General features: G+C 40.3%; 2 protein-coding genes across 4 annotated transcripts; one reads left to right on the forward strand and one right to left on the reverse strand.

Moving 5' to 3' along the window:
• Window positions 1-56: 56 nt before the first annotated feature.
• Window positions 57-5301, reverse strand: dbr1 (debranching RNA lariats 1). 3 transcript variants are annotated; one of them, XM_032567265.1, is made up of 9 exons: window positions 5189-5301; window positions 3634-3831; window positions 3432-3556; window positions 3279-3359; window positions 3111-3196; window positions 1813-2037; window positions 1649-1726; window positions 1425-1570; window positions 57-1067 (listed from the first exon to the last, which is right to left on the reverse strand). In XM_032567265.1, the coding sequence occupies exons 2-9, from the start codon at window positions 3828-3830 to the stop codon at window positions 389-391; spliced, it is 1617 nt and encodes a 538-aa protein (XP_032423156.1). In that variant the 5' UTR covers window position 3831; window positions 5189-5301; the 3' UTR covers window positions 57-388. The 3 variants fall into 3 exon arrangements, with proteins under 3 accessions (XP_032423156.1, XP_032423155.1, XP_032423157.1); XM_032567264.1 differs by lacking the exon at window positions 5189-5301 and adding an exon at window positions 4704-4867; XM_032567266.1 differs by lacking the exon at window positions 5189-5301 and adding an exon at window positions 4637-4867.
• Window positions 5279-21560, forward strand: armc8 (armadillo repeat containing 8). The gene is made up of 22 exons (XM_032567263.1): window positions 5279-5385; window positions 7153-7229; window positions 9695-9766; window positions 10786-10928; window positions 11004-11101; window positions 11980-12072; window positions 12191-12271; window positions 12358-12433; window positions 12514-12604; window positions 13484-13544; window positions 13644-13844; window positions 14538-14633; window positions 14727-14809; window positions 15617-15698; window positions 15802-15888; window positions 16050-16142; window positions 16280-16429; window positions 17022-17117; window positions 17261-17356; window positions 18157-18229; window positions 19175-19268; window positions 19371-21560. Exons 1-22 carry the CDS (start codon window positions 5341-5343, stop codon window positions 19402-19404), a joined length of 2022 nt encoding a protein of 673 aa, XP_032423154.1. The 5' UTR covers window positions 5279-5340; the 3' UTR covers window positions 19405-21560.
• The last annotated feature ends 283 nt before the right edge of the window (window positions 21561-21843 follow it).

Here is a 21843-nt window from a genome sequence, read left to right on the forward strand (position 1 = left end):
AGAAATACACAATTCTGCTTGCAGATCACTAGGAAAAAATACACTCAGTACTTTTGTTAGGATAGTGAGAGAAATTTATTTGCAAGTTCCTTATTAAAATTTATTCATATTTTGCTGAAAAATGTAAAAAAAAATCAGTATGGCTGATGGTTCAGCCGTACTGCATTGAAAATACTGTTTCTAACAGCCACAATTGACTTTTTTGTTTTAGTGGATTATTCTAAAAAAAATAAAATAAAAAAATTTTTTCAGCTTTTTTAATCTTTCCCATTAAATGAGAATTTCCTATTACCAAAAATAACTGAAATTCAACCTGTTTTCTAAAATGATCTGGCTCTGTTTAAACACATAAAATGACATCTTAATAAAGAAGTCCGTTTCCTGCGTTCTAACCCTCACACTCGTCATCGTCCGTGGTCTGGTAAATGAGCTGGTTCCTGCGTTTGATTATCGGAGTCGTGTTCCTGCTTCCCGCTTCGCCGCTGCTCCGCTTCAGGATGCGAGCGGCGGCCTCCTCGTCACCGCACCGTCCTTCCTGTTCGCCCTCTGGCTGAGCGGGAAGAGCTCTGGGGGTAGAGTGGGAGGGGGGGGGCAGGTCCATTAGGACAGAGGGGGAGATGGTAGATTTGGGCTCTGGCAGGACCATCCGACTGGGGGTGTGGGTATCTGAGGGCAGGTCCGCCTTTGCTCCTTTCTCCTCCTCCTCTTCCCACTCGTCTTCGATGGTGATCTCATCAGGGTTAAAAGAACTGGACAACCCTGAAGTATCCGTTGGATAATCGCTGGGTTCATCTAGACTTTCATCCTCGTCCTCCCTGGTGGCGCTCTGGGACCTGCCTGCGTCGTCGCCTCTCTGTCCGACCTTACAGTAGATGTCTGTGAGGCCCAGCTTGGTGCAGAGCTCTGTCGTTTGTGGGTTGGTGTTGTAGCTCGGGGGGGCGTGTGGCTGGGGGTGGCCGGGGTCGTACGGCAGGACGGTACGGCTGAAGTTGTCTGGAATGCTGAGTTCCCCGCTGAGATCCTCCATCACCTGCATCATATCCGCCTCCGAAGCTCTGAAGTCCCACCTGACGGTTACAGACAACCCACAGCAGCGTCAGGGGAAACCACTGTTCACGACCAACGAAATCACAAATTCTTGAATTCTTTTGCTTGCGATAAGAGTGAGAATTTATCCTCAGTAGCAGTTTTCACACTGAAGAGTGTTTTTGTTGGTGTGATCCCTAAAAATTATTGGATTTTTGAGGTTCTAATCAGTCAGTTGAGCTAAAAATGCTGCAGTTTAACTCAACAGTTTCTCTGCAAATGTCAAAGCTACATGTATTTGTTAATAAAAAAAAAAAAAAAGTTTAAGCTCACTGTATGCTGAGATTCATTTAGATTGAGTGTATATCGTGTCTTTTTTCTTGGGAACCTTTGCGTACCGTTCGTGCAAGCCGTTGTTCTCTGGCGGGTTCCAGCGCTGAGGAGTGGTCACCTGTAAACTGTTGGTGGCTTTCAGAACAGCAAACCACTCTGGGTCATATTCCAGACCTTCAGATGAACTCGATCTGTCTGGAATATCAACAATCTGAAAGATACAAAGATATACTGTGAACACACACACGTATGAAACAGCATAGTATCTATGAAGAAGACTTCCTCTGACCTGCAAAAACTCTCTGTAGGGGAGACATTTATCCAGAGACAGGAACTTGGTGACACGTGGGGCTGCGTTACCCTTAGGCTACGAAGACGAGAACCAAGTTAGTTTTTGTTTTCGTTTCTTTTAAAACTGAGCCATATTCCACCTGGAGAGGCTGAGACACTTACTGGATGCTGCATGAGAGCAGCAAACTTTACATGGAGATGTGCAGAGAACCAGTAGCTGGGCTGCAGATGGGCCAGCAGCTCCTCAGCAGCCGGACTTCCCAGTGTGTTGGTCTCCACTTCCGACCGCAGGAACTTCTTCTTCCGCAACAGATCCTCCGTGTTTCCATAGTGGTAGATTCTTCGAGGCCAGTCATGGCTCATGAAAATATCTATGGGCATCTGGATCTTTTTTTTTTTTTTTTTTTTTGAAACAGTAATTTACCAATAAGACAAAAAAAAAACCACAACAAAAAACAATATGCAATTCATATCTAAGCCTGTCACAATAAGCAAGGAATCAGTTAATCACATAATAAGCTGAGACTTCATAATCCATTTTATTTATGGTTTTAGTTTTCTATGTTTTTTTTTTTTAAATTTCTGTTCTACTTATTGTTTTTGGTCGTCATGTTTTACTGTGGATATTAAAAAAAATCTTCCAGTTCCAGAGTTCTTTTCAAAATTGAAGTGGCAGTATTATGTGTCTTCCAGGCATATAGAGCCATTTTATACCACACTCAAGTAACTATGTTAACTTGAGCTGTTATTAAAATTAAGTGTATATCAAATATGATTTAAAAAGAAATTTGACTACCTAATTTAACACCTTGAAATTGGGCCTCTGTGTCTTTAAAAACTCCTGCTCTTTCTGAAACTCCACCTTCAGAAAGTCATCACAACATGGCTCCTCTATTAAACCTTTAGCAAAGCTTTTTTACCAGCGTTGAACTGAGAAGTAGCTCCTATAATGAGCTCAGCAGATGTGACGTTCCACCAGGTGTTTGCTAATTGCTGCTGGCTAGTTTATAGGAGCTGTGTGCTCCTTCAGAGTAGCTGTTGTGGGAGAGGAGGAAGCTCAGAAGCCTGGAAATTGCAGGAACTTCATGCTCGAAGACAGAGCTAGGTCCACCCAGGCGTTTTGCACAGCCGAAAGGTTGCCATGGAGATGAAAAGATTGATGCATGAAATAATCCAGGCAACATGTATGCTTTTGATGAGGAAATAAAATTCTAACATGATATGAAACTCAAATAAGTAAATTTTACAAAACACTGCACCTTTAAAGTTTATTGCCCATCGAGAGAGTGAATTTGAATTATGCCGTCATCGATACATTACTTGAAAATGGTCTCAAAACAACAATATTAGCGTTGATCGCAATAACGTCTGGGACAATTTGTCAACCAGCAAAATGTGTTATTGTGACAGACCTGTTCATATCTGAAGGATTTGCAGCTGAACATTAGATCTTGATGTACCTGTTTCAGTTTAAACACCTCCATATTCCTGATGTGGTACACACTCCGGAGCGTTTCGGGATTATACGGAGGGAATTCGTGGTGACCTTAAGGGAAACACGCTCTGTCAGTGGAAAAAAACATATCAAAATATTTTATATATTTAAAAAAATATGTAAATGAACAAACCCTTTCTGTAGTCGTGTGATTTATAGATTCCAGACAGGCCACCAATCCTGATCCCTTTATAACGGACGACACCAGCGTAACCTGGAGACAAAAAGCCAAGTTAATATTAGTTAATGTATCGGACGCCCAGGTCTACAACCTTCTGCTGCTTACCCAGGTAATAAATGTTTGGAGCAACCCAGCCTCCGTACGGCAGCTCCTGCAGGTGGTTGGAAGCCTCATGGTTCCCTCCGATGAAGATGGTGAGAACTGGAGCCTTCTTCTCTCCAGAGTAATACCTGCAACAGTCCCATCACGTCTCAGCAATGTCTGCTCCACCGCCATTGTCACCACCAACCAAAACCAAACCACTGACTTGTAAAATGTCTGCATCGTCCGGTACTTTGCAGGCACCGCCATGCACTTCAAGTCTCCCTCATTCCGCACCGCCTGGAAGTCTCCACAGCAGAGCAGCAGATCCACTTTGAGCGACTCCTTCTTCTCCAGGTACTCGATGGTCTCATAGATCTTGTCCAGCTCGCCGTGGCAACAGCCTTCTACTGCGATCTTCATGCTGCGGGGGAATAGGTGAGCTGTAGATTACCAAACGAACTTACATTCCACACTGTGAGGTTTAGTGATCGGCATGAGATGCCATCGACTATTACAAATATTTGGAATTTGACTTCTGTCAAAATTTTATTTTTGGATATGAGAATGTAAACGGAGAATGTGCAAGATGAGTTCTACTTTTTTTTTTTTTTACACCAAAATTGGCAAACTATTGTGAAAAGCTTGCGGAAGGAAACCCAAAGTGTTTGACACAAGTCAGTTATACTGTTTATAAGGCAATGCAAGCAAATACTGAAGAAATGCATGTAAACGTCTGACTTTGAAGACATTATTAAATACATCTATTCCATTTTCTTTCTCTCATTATTGTAAAAATCAGAATATAGAAATGATTTTGGTATTTCTAACTAAAACAAGAGAAGTTCGGTTTGATTTAACTTGATTTAAAAGGTGGATGTTTCAACTGTTACACTACTCAATAAATCATTGTAATTGTTTCATTGTATGACGTCACCATGGTCTGTGTCTTAGGCATTCTAAGCCTTTGCATGCAGTTAATCAGTTTTTGATAATGACAAAATGCAAATTAAATTGTACATAATATATTCAAAGCAAGCAAATACTGACTTTAAATGCCTTAAGAACGTGAATATGAAAGCATTTTTCTGACTTGGTGCTGCTATTTATCAAAAGGATAGCTTTAACAAAGCCTAATTTACAAAAATATATATATTTCCATTCTGGCAGCCAGATTATTAGTAGTAGCTCAAGTTCTACAGCAACAAACCAAACACAGCACGCCTCACCTAGCAATGCCTTTTGAGACGAAACAAGGCAACGACAGAAGCAGAAGTATAGCAATTCAGGACATACGTGAATCAAGTTTTAGCTGAGGCGGTTACTAGTCTCCAGGGATTGTCCATAGAGGTTCTAATTTTCTTCAAAACACATGATTTTGTTACTAATCCACAGTTGAAAGCGATAGAACCAATTTTCCCACCTTGCTTTTACCATTCAACGCGCATGCGCAGCACTCTTTGAGCATGTTTTCAGACTCGGAAGCAGATTCATCATGAATGTGTTGATTACATTTTTTTTAATTGTTTAAGATTTGTGTTTCTAAATATCATATATGATGACAAATAATATTCTAATGAGGATTTCCTAGCTTTGTTTTAATTTTGACGCTGGTTTGATCTTGGTAACGTATCGAATCGGGCTGAAAAGAAGGACACCTACGTCACTCTTATAAACAACATTTACCTAAGTGGTAAAGCCACAGACTGTCAGACAGCTCGCCAACACAACCAGGGCTGTTTTGTTCTGTATCCAGTAATAATTATCACAGCCGAACTCACACAGGATTCTGGTGCGTTATTAGGAAAGGAGAGTTCGTGCAAAGCCCCGTGGACGGCCGCCGTTACTTTTTAAAGCCGCTCATAGTTGCTCTGGGGGGCGGAGTGTCCTCGGAGTGCTGCGCCGATTGGGGCGCCCGCTTGGAGGAAGAGAGATGGCGTGCTTATTGGAGGCCCCTCTCCGCATCAGTGTTCTGTCTGTGAGTCTCACTCTCATAATTTAAGCCGGTTTGCAAAATGCTCCCCACAAAATCAAGCGGTTGATATCATGGAAACGGTCATTAACAGCTAGGGAGAGTTAAACCCCAGCATTAGCTCTGGAGGCTAAACGGGCTCAGCAGCATGTAGCTGTGCACCTACATAGCTGTTAAGGGGAACGTTTTTCACTCCCCCTTCGCTCCGCCGGGCGGAAACATATGAAACACTATTACTGACGAGTTTGTCTCATGGACGCCCGCCCCAGCGGTGCTCTCCCAAAAACAAATGAACCAACCACAGGAGCTGTCATGTCAGTGTCATTTGGAGTGAGTTAGCAGCTAGCTGCAAATTGAAAGTGTTTAAGCAGTTTAAACATGTTTACATACCACATAAAGCTCCAACTGAAGACAGTCATGGGAGTTCATTTCTATTTCCACTACCTGTTATAATTTGTTTTAAACCACTGAACCTCCTGCTTAGTCTTACGTTTGTAAACTTAGCGTTGTTAAGCTAACGTCAAATGCTGTGAAGTTAGCAGTGTACAATTAAGCTAACGCAGCTAATACATCTGTCAGCTCCATTATAGTTTTAAGTGAGTAAAAATAAGCCAAAGTGGTGCCATTTTTAGGATATTGCGAAACCTTTAAACTAGAGTTAATGGCTGCTTAATATTATTTAGCTAAAGTTTAGTGAAGGGTAAAAATAAGCAGTCACAAGATACCCACAGTTTAGCTACACAGAATCGAAAATATTGTTTTGTTTGCGTATTTTTGAGCATGAAAAGCTCTTACAATATATGTATTGTAACAATGTGCGATCAACCTATGTGAGAAAGCTGCGAACAGAAGTGATGTTGCAGGTGGAGTCATGTTGTGTGCGTGTGTTGGCATCTGGAGCCATCCAACAGTATCACTGTGCTGTTAGCTGGCGGACCTTTAATTCTCAGGGGTCATGTGGAGAGTTCTGGTCCAACCTGTCAGTGGAATAAACAACGTTTTCTGGTGTCACATGCAGCCGCATTAAATGACACATAAAACAGCTTTGTTGGGGGGCTGCTAGAATGAAGACTTCTGTATGCATCAGAGAACACATGATTGTTTCTAAGCGAGCTAGAGTTGTTGTGTTTTGTGATTTATGTTTGAAAAGCTCATGAGATTGTTGTTTTACTGAAATGCTACGTATTTGTCCAGCATGAACGTCAAAAAAGAACATTGTGTTGGAAATTCTTTAGATTTGCTTGTTTATTAGCCCTCTCTATTCAAATCTGCACTGTTGTTTGTATTGTGTAAGAAAACAGGTGAAGACTTAACCATTATATTCAAAAGTAATTGCGCTCTTCCAGATAATTTGCTTTTTGTGGTGCAGCAACCACAAGTTTTAATGTACTTTATGTAGTATTTATGTGACAAACCAACAGTGACATCCATTTTTATTCAGTTTTCCTGAGTCCGTCCTTTGTAGAACTATAACCACATTTTTCTGTAAATACAGCTGGATGCTTTCTTCCAGGATTGCCCAAGCTGAAGAACAGCATCCAAACAGGATGATGCTACAATGGGAGATGCAGAGTCCAGGGCCACGCGTTAAATATTGAACTTCACCATTATGCACAGCTTTGTGTTGGTCACATACAATACCTATATAATGCATTGAAGGTTGTGGTTTTAATGTGGCAAACCGTGAATGGTTCAAATAGTCTGAACACTCTTGGTGTTGGAGTTAATATCTCTGGATTCGTATAGTTATATTTATTGGTTTTGTCTACACAGGAAGTCACCGCCACCAGTCGCCATTATGTTGACCGACTTTTCGACCCTGACCCACAGAAAGTCCTGCAGGGAGTCATGTGAGTCTAGCAGTGCTGAAGTTCTTCAGTTAAGCATTATGTTTTAAAAGCTGCCTGTTTTTTAAAATTCTTTTTTTGACCAATTGTTCTGTATGGAAAATGCATTAATGATTCACTTAAACAAATAAGCAACACAATGTTTTTACCAAAATGAATCAGTTTATGATAAAAGCAGGTGAAGTATTTTTGCATGTAGTTTCTATGATTTCTTGTCTTCCTGGTTTATAAATATGACAGATATTATATGTCATCTCAGTGCTGGGTAAAAAAGAAAAAAAAGAATATTACAATACGTATTTTTCTATTTTTATTGAAGGATTACAGTGTTTAAAGTTTCAAATTAATCCAGTTTCTAAGTTGGCTTTTATCTGAACACAAAGTACAATTAAAATAAACATTATTAATGATGACATTTATTCTCAAAAGTCACCCTTAAATGAAACAGAATTCCTTCAAGCCTCATGGAACATTATGCATTACAAGTGAAGAAGCAAACAAACCCCAAAACATTTACAAACTATATGAAGATGTAAATATGTTTATGTGAAAGCCTAAAATAGGGAAAATCAAGTTGACAGGTTGCAATCTATCTTTTAAAAATGCTTTGAAGAAATGGGAACTAGGTACCTACTATTTGATAAACCACACATTGCCTGTCATATTAATTTTTAAAGCCTACCTTGATCTTTGGTATTTTCATTTTCTGTTTCCTCTTTAAAATATTAGATATTTTATTTCTGTGCTATAATTCCACATGAGGACACAATTATCTTGGCAGTGAGCTGTATGGTAAGGGAGGTAAAATAAATAAATAAAATAATCCCCAAAGCCCACTTTGGAAGAACTTTAGCAGAGACTTATATCTCTAGACTCCATAACAACCATTAGATGCGAACTACATCCCAACTGGTAGCTTGGTAGACACATGTAAACCTGTGGAGTTTGCTAAACTTTACTGGAACTGGAACAGGAACGTATGACCATTGCTGAGAATCGTAAGAGATCTGTGATCCTGTGGGACTGTTTCCCTTCAAAACAATGATTGATTTCTTTTCCAACCCTTATCATATGTGGTCAAAGCAACACAGAAGTTGTTCATCAGATATAAAACCAATCTTCTTTCATCTTCACCTCAACACCCAGACCTAAATCCCGTAGAAAATCTTTGTCTGTGTAGATACAGAGGTCAGATTCCTCCTTCTGTGCTCAAACTAAGTAAAGGTTTTGAGAAGAACAAGTGTTTTCCTGTGGGCATATAGAGGTTGTAGATCATTTCCAGTTAATAATTTTATAACTGTGTGCCGTGATTTGAGTTATTTTAACGTAGATCATGTTTCAGGATATTATGGAAACCCCATTTTTCCAATGAGAAATTTTCCTGAAATGAACCGATGTGTTTACATGTACATGTTTTCATCTGATACTCTGTATCAGAACTCAGCATAAGGTAGATGACATGTAGTCTATTTCCTGGTTATTTTTATCCTTTGAGGTTACTAGCTCTAGTTACGGCTCGTAGCTCTCCGCTATCTAAACTCCAGCTGCACTTTTCCACCAGCTTCACTCAGCTGCTGTTTGATGTAATTTGGGTCACTGGCACAGCAGAAGAAAGGTTGCGTCAATAAATATGTGTTAAGCAAGTGCATATTGGACTTCAGATTTATAGAAATCAATCAGTTATTCAGTTATTTTCAGTTTCACCTCAATTAAGCGTATCAAATCTTTCATCTCTGGTGAAATTATTAAACCATGCTTTTTTTTGTTTTACTAAAAAATGATAATCTGGTGATAATATGAATTTTCCATGACAAAAATGAATTAACATAACAATGTGGTCATCACTTTGTCACGATAAAGGATTTGCTCCCTTGCAAATTTCTTCTTTTTTTTAACTTTCTTGCCACACTAATGTTTCTGATTGTACAACGTTTTTTTTGTTTTTTTTCAGATTAAACAAAGATGATATGGGTAAAAACAAAATGAAGTTTACAAATTATATTATTTAATAAGGCAAAACTATCTACAATACAGTATCTAAATCATGAATTGTTTTTAACTAGATTTTTTCCGTTCAATTTCATTACCCACACTAAGACCTGATTATAAACTCATCTGTAAAGTCGAGAAATCCCTTCACATACACCATCATGATTGACTGCGCTAAGACCGTCTCCTGGCTCTGATTGGTTGTTTCTGAGCAGCAGCTGTACATTTCTGCAGATGGTGATAGGACCACAGTGAGGAGGTGGAGTAGTTTTATTACAGATCATCTGTCTCATACTCTTCTGTCATGGCATAGTGACAGTTTTAACAAATATGTAAAAAAAACTTGTTTACATATACAAGTTACATACTGCAGTTTTCAACATTTAAGCATCACAAAAAACAAACAAACAAATGAACTACTGTATCCAAAGAAAATACTCTCATCTATCTTTTTGTTTTTTTATTTGTCTTTCCGTTAGTGATATGAAGAATGCTGTCATAGGAAACAACAAGCAGAAGGCCAATCTGATTGTCCTTGGAGCTGTACCGAGGTACTCTGCATATCTTTTCATTTCCATCTTTTCTATTGCCATTTATTTTTTTCTCTCTCTGTTGTTTCAAGCGCATCAGCATAAATATGGTGGTAAACAAACATTAGCATAGATCACATCTGCTGTCAGGTCTGCTGACTATTCCAAACCTGTGGAGTTTTTAGGCTTTCTACCTTGTGCGCTGCTGTTTGTGATCTAATTTACATTTAGTAGTTTATGAGACATAATAAAACTGAAGTGTTGGCCTTTAAGTTATATGATGATCTCATCTGTAGCAAATGTAACACCAGATCCTGCATTTGCACTGACAATAGTGCAATGCTTTGTAATAATCCAGGCAGTTTTTTTAACATGAGCTTTTTATTGCTGACCTCAGCTTCTCAACTATATATGCTCTCCTCTTTTTACTGGTCCGTTTACATGGAAACAAAGTCAAAATTCTTAAGAGAAACAATGAGGCCATGGTTGAACAAAATATCAAATCTGACTCACTTACACCTACACATGCCAAATTCAAAATGTTATTTTAAGTGACCTAATGAAACAACAATTAAAGTGACAGATTTAAGAGTTGGATGTTCGATACACTACAAAATCCTACCAAGTATTCTTGTTTGCATTCTAGTGCAATATTACATATTACATTTAAGTAGGACAAAATTGACTTTTCAGCAAGATATAAGAGTTTGATTTAAGTCAATAATTCCATAATATTAATGAAAAAGTACTAGATCCTCTGGTAGATAATTTTATGTACATCATGAGTAAAATGTCTTGTTACAAGTGAAATAATCTTCCAGTTCAAACACCAGAACTTTTTCATCAATATTAAGGAATAATTGACTTAGAACAAGCTCCTATGACTTGTAAAAGTTGTAAGTTAGTTTTGTCGTATTTCAGTTGTACTAAGATATTTGCAGATCAAAAATACTTGGTAAGATTGGTTAGTTTTGCAGTGTCAGTCTTGTTCCTTGCAGGTGATGAAGTCGGTTTCAGGTTTTCTCTCTCTCTGCTTCCAGGTTACTGTACCTGCTTCAGCAGAGCTCGTCCAACCTGCAGCTGAGGACGGAGTGCGCCGTGGTGCTGGGCAGTCTGGCCATGGGCACCGAGAACAACATCAAGTCCTTGGTGGACTGTCACATCATCCCCACCCTGCTCCAAGGTGAAGCTATAAAACTCACTGCCATGCATGCAAATAAGAAAACAAGGGCAAACGGTCGTTCCTTTTGCTTTGCAGGTCTCCTGTGTCCAGACCTGGTCTTCACTGAAGCCTGTCTTCGATGTCTCAGAACTGTCTTCATCAGTCCCGTTACGCCTGTGCAGCTGCTGTATACAGTAGGTCACCTTAAACCTGACTCTGGGCAGCACATGTTTACAGGGCCTTCCTTCCCTTGCAATTCTAGATCCTTGCAATGTGATTATTCACAATAATACATCTTTTAGGTCCTATGCACTGCAAAAATACTAAATCTTACCAAGTATTTTTAGGGCTGTTTCTAGTGCAAATATCTGTGTACACTTGTAGTAAGGCAAAACTAACTTACAAGTAGCTGTAAACCAAGATGGAACTTGTTTTGAGTCAATAAATCCTTAATATTGCTGAAAAGAACACTAGTTCCACTGGCAGATTATTTCATTTATAATTACATTTTTTTCCCATATTACAAGTGAAATAATCTGCCAGTGGAATTATTACTTTTCATCATTATTAAGGAATTATTGACTTAAAACGAGCTCCTATATCTTGCTCAACAGTAACTTTTAAGTCAGTTTTGCCTTATTTTAAGTGTACTAAAATGTTTGTGCTAGAAACTAGAATAAAAATATTTGGTAAGATTTACACTAGTGTCTAGGCACGTGTCTATTTGATTACAGAATTATTTTTCAGATGACTCTTCTGTACATGTAGAGGAACGAGTTGATATATTTTACAGCACCGTTAGAAACCACTTAGTGACGTCTCTAAGGTTGAGCTCTAGTTGATGCTTCCTGAACTGGATTCAGTGAAGATTTGATACTGCAGGAACTTAATCGCAGCTTCACTATTCAAATTCAAAAATACTTTATTGATCCCAAAGGATCAATTTCACATGTATATTCTCCACATTGCTCTACATTTATTTTCAGAACTGTAATGTAAATATGCTTGTTTCTGCTTTTTGTCAGTACTGTGTGGCCATGTACATATAGTGTTATTGTATGTTTTACTGAAGGATCCCACTGTGATTCCCCATCTCATGTCTCTACTGAGCAATTCCCAGAGAACCCAGGAGTACATCACTCAGATCTTCTCCCACTGTTGTAAGGTATTTGACAGTATTTGGTCACACACGAACATGATGGATTCAATCCCACACACACCCAGACACCCACACACACACACATATATCCAGACTGTAATCCGCTGCTGATTGTTGTCCGCAGACCCCAGAGCACCAGACTGTTCTTTTCAACCACGGCGCCATCCAGAATATCGCCCCTCTGCTTATTTCACCCTCCTATAAGGTACGCAGCTCCTCCCAGTGAGGTCGTCTGACGTGTTCTCACCGCCAGTGATGCGTACATCAACTTCTACATCATTCCCTCCTCAGGTCCGGATGCAGGCGTTAAAGTGTTTCTCAGTCCTGGCCTATGAGAACACTCAGGTCTCCATGACACTGGTGAATGGTGAGATTCTCACCTGCTTTTGGTTTTCCCTCCACTTTTTCTCCTCTTCTGAGCTCTGCTTGTTGTTCTGTTGCTGGCAGTGCTGGTGGATGGTGAGCAGCTCACTCAGGTATTTGTTAAAATGATGCAAAGGGATCAACCCGTTGAAATGCAGCTAACAGCAGCCAAATGGTGAGTGTTGCAGTGGTTTTTCCAATAGCGCATCATAGTTGCAGTATGTAACTTTTACAAACAATATGTATCTTTTTTACATATTTGGTAAAACTATCACTATGCCCAAACAATATAATATGAGACAGATCATCTGTGAAAAAAATGAAGCTCCTCACATTCTCCTTGTGCTTTATGGCTGTCTGTAGAAATACACTCTCCAGTCAGAAACAACCAATCAGAGCCAGGAGGAGGGTCTTAACGGGGTCAACCATCACAATTGGACCTCTTATGAAAACACATTGGCCTGGAAAAATAGAATTGGGTGGGTTGTTTAAATTTGGGCTGATTTTCCTTCGACATAATTTGTAGAAAGTATTCATAGAAATATTTAGTTGAAATATCTATCATTGTGTGGCAGAAAAGCACAAAAGATGTACATTTTAATAAATGTACATTTTAATAAATGTACATCTTCTTACGCTAATTTTATTAGTTCATTTATTTTTAAATGTCTAAAATTTCGCAGACCAGAGTCTCTAATGAATGCTAAAGCCAGTTAGCATAGCCCACAGTGACAGCAGATAGTTTTTTTGAAACGGGAAGTTGTTTCTCCACCATTAAGTAGCTTATACACATGCATGATTGACAGCACTAAGGCCTTTCTCCTGGCTCCAATTGGTTGTTTTTGGTCAGTAGCGGTCCATTTCTGCAGATTGCAAATTTATCACTGGGAGGAAGTGAAAGGGCTAGATTTTTTTCCCCCCACAGGTCATCTGTCTCATACCATACTGTTACTATATGGTGCCAGTTTTAACAAATCTGTAAAAAACACACTTGCAGTTAGAGCGTGTTTGTTGTTTGCGTCGACCTCATGTGTGGCTGCTGTTTCCATTCCAGTCTAACCTACATGTGTCGAGCAGGTGCCATCAGGACAGACGACGGCTGCATAGTACTAAAGGTTTGGATCTTTATACCCCTGCATTTTGTCCTAACTACCGCCGGTGAGCCGTTTCTGTGCGACCTTTCTGTGCGACGTCACTTCCTGTTGTGTGTTCAGACGTTGCCCTGCCTCGTGCGAATGTGCAGTAAAGAGCATTTACTGGAGGAGAGAGTGGAGGGTGCAGAGACACTAGCCTACTTGATGGAGCCCGACGTGGAGCTGCAGAGGATCGCCAGCACCACCGACCACCTGGTGGCCATGTTGGCCGACTACTTCAAGTACCCCAGCTCTGTGTCTGCCATCGCTGACATCAAAAGGGTGGGTCTAAGCAGGCCTTTTACATGTATCTGACTGAAATGGAGAGTTTGGGTTATATGAAATAAGTTATCAATATTTCCTGTACCAGTTGTAGAAAGATGTTTCATTGCACTGTTTGTGGGAGAGTGGTTATCTCCTCAGATTGGTGGAAGCCTTTTACAGATTGTTTAGCCTGAGTAATTGCTTGTAAATTGAATAGAAATTCCTGGTCAGTCTTTGGTCTCGGCTGCTTGTGTTTTGTCTGGGTTCAGTTTCACCTTCTGTCTGTGTGCTGCTGTTAGATAAATGTGTAAGAATTGAATAAAAAACAGGAATGAAAATCACATCAGATCACTCCTAGCCTAAAAGGTTTTGGTGATTTCTGTCAATTTCAATACCTACTTATAACTGTGTCATCAAATGATCAGTATGACAAAACTGCTAATTCGTGGTGGGTACACAGATGCTGGATTGTGATGTGATTATGTCTTTATTGTGTAATATGATAGTATATTTATGTACTCTACACTCTTTTCAACTTAATTTGAAAATCATTTGCTTCAGGCTTTCTTCCTCCCTTTAATCTCTGATTGTTTGTTCTTTCCCAATGGGCTTTTGGGTCTGGATGGGATTGTTTTAAATGTTTTACAGAACCTTTTTTGATTAAAGCTAAAAGCCGTCCGTATTGAAATGTTGCGCCTGTCCACTCTGCAGCTGGACCATGACCTTAAACATGCACATGAGCTGAGACAAGCTGCTTTCAAGCTCTACGCCTCTCTGGGCTCAAATGACGAGGACATTCGCAAAAAGGTTCTGCAGTCAGTTTTTCCCCCCCCATTCCTGCATGTGTGGGTGATATGAACACATGCTCATGTTCCAATGCACTGCCTTTGTTTTCTTCAGATCACAGAGACAGAAAACATGATGGACCGAATAGTCAGCGGCCTATCGGAATCCAGCATTAAAGTGCGGCTGGCAGCGGTGAGGTGAGCCTCTCTCAACTTCGTTTTCCACTTTGAAGAAGTGGAATGCATGCACAAGCAGGCATTACTTGTGCATCAAGTAATGCCTGCAGGATTCATTTTAACTTTGGAGCTCTTCATACCGATGCCATACTGATAATAAAACCATAACACTGTGAATGTGTATGAAAATGTTCCCAACAATTAGATGAAGGAAACTGAACTTGAAGGAACCGTGTAAATACGCTGAACCAAAATAGTGCATGAACCCAAGAGTAAAGGTTAGAGCTACAGTATGCAACTTTTACAAAAATGTGTTTTAGCCCTCACATCCAGTTGTTAAAACTGTCACCATGTTGAAGCAGTGTGATATGAGACAGATGATCTACGAAAAGATGGCGGCGTCTGCAGAAATGTACCGCTCGCAGTCAAAAACAACCAATCAGAGCCAGGAGGAGGGCCTTAGCGCTGTCAGTCAACATCGCTTACTCGCTGTAATGTGCTAATGGTGCAGAAACAACTTACCATTAGATGATAACTGCGTTGTGGTGAACCAGATGTAGTGTAGCGGAGAAAAAGTGAAAGGTTGTGAGCAACACGAGGATGATTGACAGAGCTACGACGCTATTCCTGGCTCTGATTGGTTGTTTTTTACAGAGCGGTGTATTTGCTCAGACGACCGTTAGAAGGAGGCAGAGGAGCCTTTTTTTTGTCATATTACACTGTCACAACATGGTGATAGTTTTAACATATATCTAGAGTCCATATTTTTCATAAAAGTTGCTGTAATATTTGTCCATGTGTGCATGTCTCCTCCTCACTCCTCTGCAGGTGTCTTCATAGTCTTTCCCGGTCAGTGCAGCAACTAAGGACCAGCTTTCATGATCATGCTGTGTGGAAGCCCCTCATGAAGGTCAGTTTGAACCGATCTCCACAGTCAACTTTCTGACTGAAGTAAGACTAGAATCTGTTCCAGCTGTCAGGCTGTTCACTATGAATGATGTGTTTGTGTGCAGCTGCTCCAGAACGCCCCAGATGAAGTCCTGGTCATGGCTTCCTCAACACTATGCAACCTGCTGCTGGAGTTCTCACCAAGTAAAGAGGTGATGATGTCACTAGACACTGAAGAAGCCCTCACATCCAGTTGTTTTTAGATATAGTTGATCAATTATATGTGGCTCAGTTTGTGAAGAGAGTACATTTCAAATTTAATGGACAGTAGACCAGTTTAAAGTTGATCTGTAAATGAAGTTATTTCCAACAGCCCATCCTGGAGTCTGGAGTGATCGAGTTACTATGCAGTCTGACTCAGAGCGACAGCCCTGCTCTCAGGGTAAATGGCATCTGGGCCCTGATGGTAACGAGCAAACTTTTGTTTCATTATAGAATTCATTTATTAAAAAAAAAAAAGAAGAAACCAAAATATGGTGATGGGGAAAACTCCCATCTTATATGTACACATGTGTTGAATCCCCCCCCATGATGTGTTTCCAGAACATGGCGTTCCAGGCCGATCAGAAGGTGAAGGTGGAGATCGTCCGGTGTCTGGGCACCGAGCAGCTGTTCCGCCTGCTCTCTGACCCCGACACCAATGTGCTGATGAAGACTCTTGGTTTGCTGCGTAACCTACTGTCAACGCGCCCGGTGAGACGCACACGCACACACAGAATATTCTGCTTGTGTTCCCTCACAGCTAAAAACACAAAATCTTACCAAGTACCAAGTCTGGTTGAACAATGTGTGTGTCCATTTGATTTTTGTATTTTTTTTTCGTTTTTGGGGGGATTTTATTGCAGTCCATAGGGGGGCCCAGAAAATCTTTGGGAACCACTGTACTAATCAAAGGCAACTGTAAACAGCTGGGTCTTTAGCCTTGATTTGAAGGAACTTAGTGTTTCAGGTGTTTTGCAGTTTTCTGGAAGTTTGTTTCAGATTAGAGGAGCATAAAAATGTTGTCACTGCACGGGGCATCCATTCCCTCTGACTGGACTTGCATACGAGCCAATAGTAAACTCCCAAACAGTAGAAATGGTCAATAACAGAATGCTGTGTAGGAAAGGCAGACGGACCAGTTAGAGGTGAGATTCAGGCTGTGTCTATGTCTGGATTTCTATTAGTTGAATAGCTCAGCCAGCGCTGCATTCAGGCTTCTCCCTGAGCCGTAATGTGCTGAACGTGAAGGATTTTCTCCATGCATCTTAACACTGACCTCCCTCTGCTCTCCTCATGCTGCCAGCACATAGACCAGATCATGAGCTCTCATGGGAAGCAGATCATGCAGGCGGTGACCCTGATCCTGGAAGCCGAGCACAGCATAGAGGTCAAAGAGCAGGTGAGCATGAGAAACAGGATTTCTCTGCAGCACTTCGTCTTGCTGCTGCACTGCAGGATGGGATTTCTACGTTTTGAGTTAAATCTGCGATCAGCTCAGATGAAAGCACTGACCCTTTGTTTTTTTTTTTTTTGTTCACTCAGACGCTGTGCATCCTCGCCAACATCGCCGATGGAAACACAGCCAAGGAGCTCATCATGACAAATGATGACATGCTCCAGAAAATTAAATACTACATGGTACGGCCCAGTGTTGATCCAACCCAGTGTTGAACTTTTCAACACAAGCTTGCTTCATTGTTGCTTTCTGATTTTAGCCTCATGAAAAAAAAGAACATTTATTTAGCTTGAAAATAAATATTTATTTCATTTTGTTTAATTAGATTCGTATTACATAAGGATGTTTTGTATGCTCTTATTACTCGCTTTGAGAATAGTCAATAACTTCTATAAAAGAATGCCTTGATGATTTATTATTAAGACTGAAGTAAAAATGTTGAGAATAGAACTATTGATTCAGGATTTCAGGAAACATTTGAGGAATAAATCACTAACGATGTATATAGACATGTGATTAATATCAATCGATAATACATCTGATAGAATATTCACTGAACGCCAACCCAGAACCGCACAGCATTCTGGGCAATGTAGGCAAAGGAAAGGGTTTAACTGCTCAACCTTTGACAGCGAGCTAAGCTATTTGGTGGCATCAATTAACTCAGTCTTTAGTTACATAGCAACAACTGTTGCTAAGTAACTTGGGTAGCAGCAGTTTTATGTTTTGCTACACTGCCTCATAACTTTTTAAAAATAAAAAAAAACAATGGAGTGAAACTCCGGACAGAACAGGAGAGGTCACATCAGCAGTTTGACAATTATCAGTATTGACTGATACATGAGCTGATATGATGATAAGTTTTTCAGCCGTATTGTCCAGCCTGACATTTAAAATTGTGCTCACGGTTCAGAAAGTGTTGGTTTCGCTAAGGAACGGGAATGTGTGTCTTTGACTTCCTCTCCGTCCTCCGTTCCCACAGGGACACTCGAACGTGAAGCTGCAGCTCGCCGCCACCTTCTGTGTGTCCAACCTCATCTGGAACGAGGAGGACGGTAAGGACTGCTGCCAGCTGGTAGATTCAGATTACAGAAGAACTCATGGATTTAAAAAAATATGGCAGTAAAAGAGAGTTTCTGTTAAATTCCTGACACATGATTTTTTTAGTAATTTATTTATGTACCCTTTTAAAAATGTATCAGTTTTTGTTGTAAAGCCGAAAAGTCAAAACTGGGCAAAATTCCTACATTATACCTGTCAGCAGTATTATCACGACAAAGTAAAGTTTAAATATGGAGGTGTGTTAGTTTTAACATCTGTTTAGCTTTTGTTTCTGTTCTCTTAAATCCCAACAATAAGTTACTCTGACATTAACTTTTAAACGCAAACAGATCTGCAGCAATGTTTCCATGTTGCATGTTTAATATAACTAGAATAATAATTAATTCTGCTTTTCAATCAACCAAAATAAAACAGTATGTCAGTTTAAATTGTATTTCAGAGTGTGTTTTCATTGAGGAACATTACAGTTGCTGATTGTAATTATTGGTTTTCTGTTTATTTCAGATTTCTCCCACGTCATTTTTAAAAGTACTTTCTTGTCCACTGAAATCTGGTTTAAAATTTAATAACCCAGTTCCAATCAAAGTCAAAAATTTGATAGAAAGCACAGCAAAGTCTTGAGATTAATCTCAGACATTTTCTAGAATTAAAAATATATGTACATTTCTGAAATGTGAAAATCAGAAATTTTCAACTTTCTTTTCCAAGAAAATTTCTGAAATTAAAATAAAAACTTCAGAATTTTTTTTGGCAGCAATTTACTCCTTTTAATCTATCTACAATGGCCCTAATTTGCTGTTGTAGGATGATTGCAGACTAGGTATTAATCAGTACCATGTCCCCACCTGAGTCTGTTTTTAAAGTAAAGTCAGGTTTACAAACTCGGCGTCTTCGACACGATGATGAAGTTTTCCGGTTTGCTCCTGGTTGTGCGTTAGGTTCTCAGGATCGCCAGGACAAGCTGAGGGAGATGGGCTTTGTGGACGTCCTGCACAAACTGACGCAGTCAGTCGATCCCAACCTCAGCGACAGGTGGGCCACCAAGCAGAAATCCCCTTTGCCCCTTCCGTTAGCAAAGACTGTTGTCTGACCTTGATGATGATGATGATGATGAGGTGTTTGTGTCTCTGTCAGGGCGAAGACGGCGTTGCAACAATACCTAGCATGACTACAGTGGGCAGCGATCCTCTACTGCCAGGCTAACTGACGGTCATCTAGAGGACGCCTGCCGCTGCTTGTTTGGGTTTATGTTGGCTTTCGTTTTGAGACTTGCACAAAGACACCTTTTTGTTTCGTCTTGGACCTGTGGCCCACGTTTCTCCTGCCTCCCGTTTTCAGCGGTTCTTCTCAGCCCTAACTCATCGTGGAAGAGGCTCCGAGTGTGTGGCTGTTTGGTTGTTGGAGAAATTAGGGAAGTTTTTTTTTTTTTTTTTTTCTGTTCCTTTGTCTTTTTTTGCTTGAGAGGTAACTTTCTGGGGTTTGACGTCAGATTCCCATACATGCGCTCGTCTGAGGCCTCTCTTCTGGGACTCCTGACGGAGGAGATTCAAGACAGGCGAACTTCCTGGTGTTTCTTTTGGAATTTTTGGATTAATATTGCTGTTAATATTAACGTCTACACAAGGCATCACTAGCAAGGATATATTTGGAAGAAATGCCTATTTTGAAACTTTGGGTGTTTTATTTTTTTGTGGACATATACCTCGTAAATATATATAAATATAAATATATATAAATTTAAACATAAATATATATTTTTGGATTTTTATTTTCCCCGTTCTCAGCCCATTGACCTCATCCTCTCCCGCTACATCTCCACTCTCAGCACAGTTGGAACTGCAGCCTGATTGGATCACTATTAAACCCTGAATTTTGTCTGCAGGGGTGAAAACTGAAAACAAATCCAAGGATCCCAGATTTCTAAGTTTCCGGTGGCGACCGTGAAGAGGCTGCTTGCACTTGACGCCTGACACCTCTGCCCAGTGTCCTTACAGTCCCCATGGGAAATGTAGTTCCAGAGCTGGTAGTGCTTAATCCAATCAGCTCCGTTATCAGTGGAGTAGAGGAGGATTCACTGTTGCTATCTCTGTGTCATCCCCCCTTCTCTCCTGTACTTCTTTTTCTGTGTGTTTGTCAGAATGAAAACATGAACAGCAAACCCTCTCCTCCCATCCTCCTCCTCCAACGTTTCCTCTCTGAAGCTAGCGCTCCGGTGTAGAACCTCTCCTCCATCTAGGGGGTTTTTAGTGTTTCCCTCTGACATTTCAAACCGTACTGAAGTTCTGATAGAATGAATGTCACAAAATGGAAAATATATGCAGACCTGCAGAAGGATTCCTTTGTGTTGTGTGTTATTTCTTCTGTAGGGAGGCTGCATAGTTTTTGTTTCAGTCCCAGATCTAGATCAAGCTAGTTAAAGCTGCAGTATGTAGCTTTTTTTTTTTTTTTTTTTGGGGTATTTGTTGAAAGTGTATGAGAAATAATCAGTGGAAAAAAATGTCGTTTCTCTGCCTTCTCCCAGTGCTCCTACTACTTATTTTTAACAACCAATCAGAGCCAGGAGGCGGGTCTTGGCGCTGCCAGTCAGCTAGCAGAACCTGTCCTGAATGCTTGGCTGGTTAGCATGGCCACCAATGATGGTGGATAAATGATTTTCCTGTAATGGTACGTCACTTCTCCGCCATTAACACATTTACCAGTATATGAGGTTGATTGACATCGCTAAGACCCGCCTACAAGCTCTGATTGGTTGTTTGCAGTTTCTTCAGACACCAATAGTAGCTCAGAGAGGAGATGGAAGACCTTGACTTTTTTTCCCCCACAAATTGTCTGTCTCATACTCTTTGTTACACATTTTAACAAATATATCTAAAACATATTTTAAAAAAAGTTACATACTGCAGCTTTGATGTGTTATTTTGTAAAGCCACAACATTGCAGAGCCTGACTTTTAAGATTTGGTACTAGGAAGCGTATAGGTGCTCCTTTCTGTCTTTTTTGTTTTGGGTTAATTTCTTACAAGAATAAAAATCTGGAGTTAATTTAACCATATATTTGCTTTGACCGTGCGATGGTCAACATCACGTCTGAGTAAGGTTAAAGAGCGGGTTCTTTATCGACACTTAACTACGTGGCATATGTGACTGTAACTCCGTATTGTTGTCTCTGACAAAGATGTCAGGCCCAAAATGGCCTCTTTTCTAATTTTTCTTAGTGTGTTTCTGGCTTGAAGCAAAGGAAAGTATCCAATGAAATGAAGGTGCTGAACTAAACATTTAATATTCTTGGTTCATCTGGAGTGAAATAAAAGTAGATCATTGTTAATGTTCATGTCCCTACGTGCTCATTAGGTTCGACTCTGTTCTGTTCTCACGTTGTGCCAGTGCTTCCATCGCCACACTTAGAGACTTCCGGACTGCACCGCTTCCATGGAAAATGGCTTCCGACTGTTGACGGTTCCGAACGGCCGGGTTCTGTATCAGAGCGACGACGTCATCGCCGCTGAAAATGAGACTAAAACGCTTCGACACACACTGGTTTGCACCCAGAATGAATCCTTGTTTGGATATTTAGCGCCTTACGAAAGTATTCACATTCTTGCAATTTT

This window comes from Xiphophorus hellerii, chromosome 7 (genome assembly GCF_003331165.1).
Source record: "Xiphophorus hellerii strain 12219 chromosome 7, Xiphophorus_hellerii-4.1, whole genome shotgun sequence".
NCBI lineage: Eukaryota > Metazoa > Chordata > Actinopteri > Cyprinodontiformes > Poeciliidae > Xiphophorus > Xiphophorus hellerii.

Bases quoted from the DNA above. Each gene is read 5' to 3' on its own strand.
- dbr1 (XM_032567265.1), bottom strand. From the start codon at position 3,830: ATGAAGATCGCAGTAGAAGGCTGTTGCCACGGCGAGCTGGACAAGATC. The intron at 3,197-3,278 runs GTTTGTTCATTT...GTTTCCCTTAAG, and splicing joins ATCACACGACTACAGAAAGG to GTCACCACGAATTCCCTCCG. The intron at 1,068-1,424 runs GTACGCAAAGGT...TGTAACCGTCAG, and splicing joins AACAACGGCTTGCACGAACG to GTGGGACTTCAGAGCTTCGG.
- armc8 (XM_032567263.1), top strand. From the start codon at position 5,341: ATGGCGTGCTTATTGGAGGCCCCTCTCCGCATCAGTGTTCTGTCT. The intron at 15,699-15,801 runs GTCAGTTTGAAC...GTTTGTGTGCAG, and splicing joins TGTGGAAGCCCCTCATGAAG to CTGCTCCAGAACGCCCCAGA. The intron at 16,143-16,279 runs GTAACGAGCAAA...ATGTGTTTCCAG, and splicing joins ATGGCATCTGGGCCCTGATG to AACATGGCGTTCCAGGCCGA.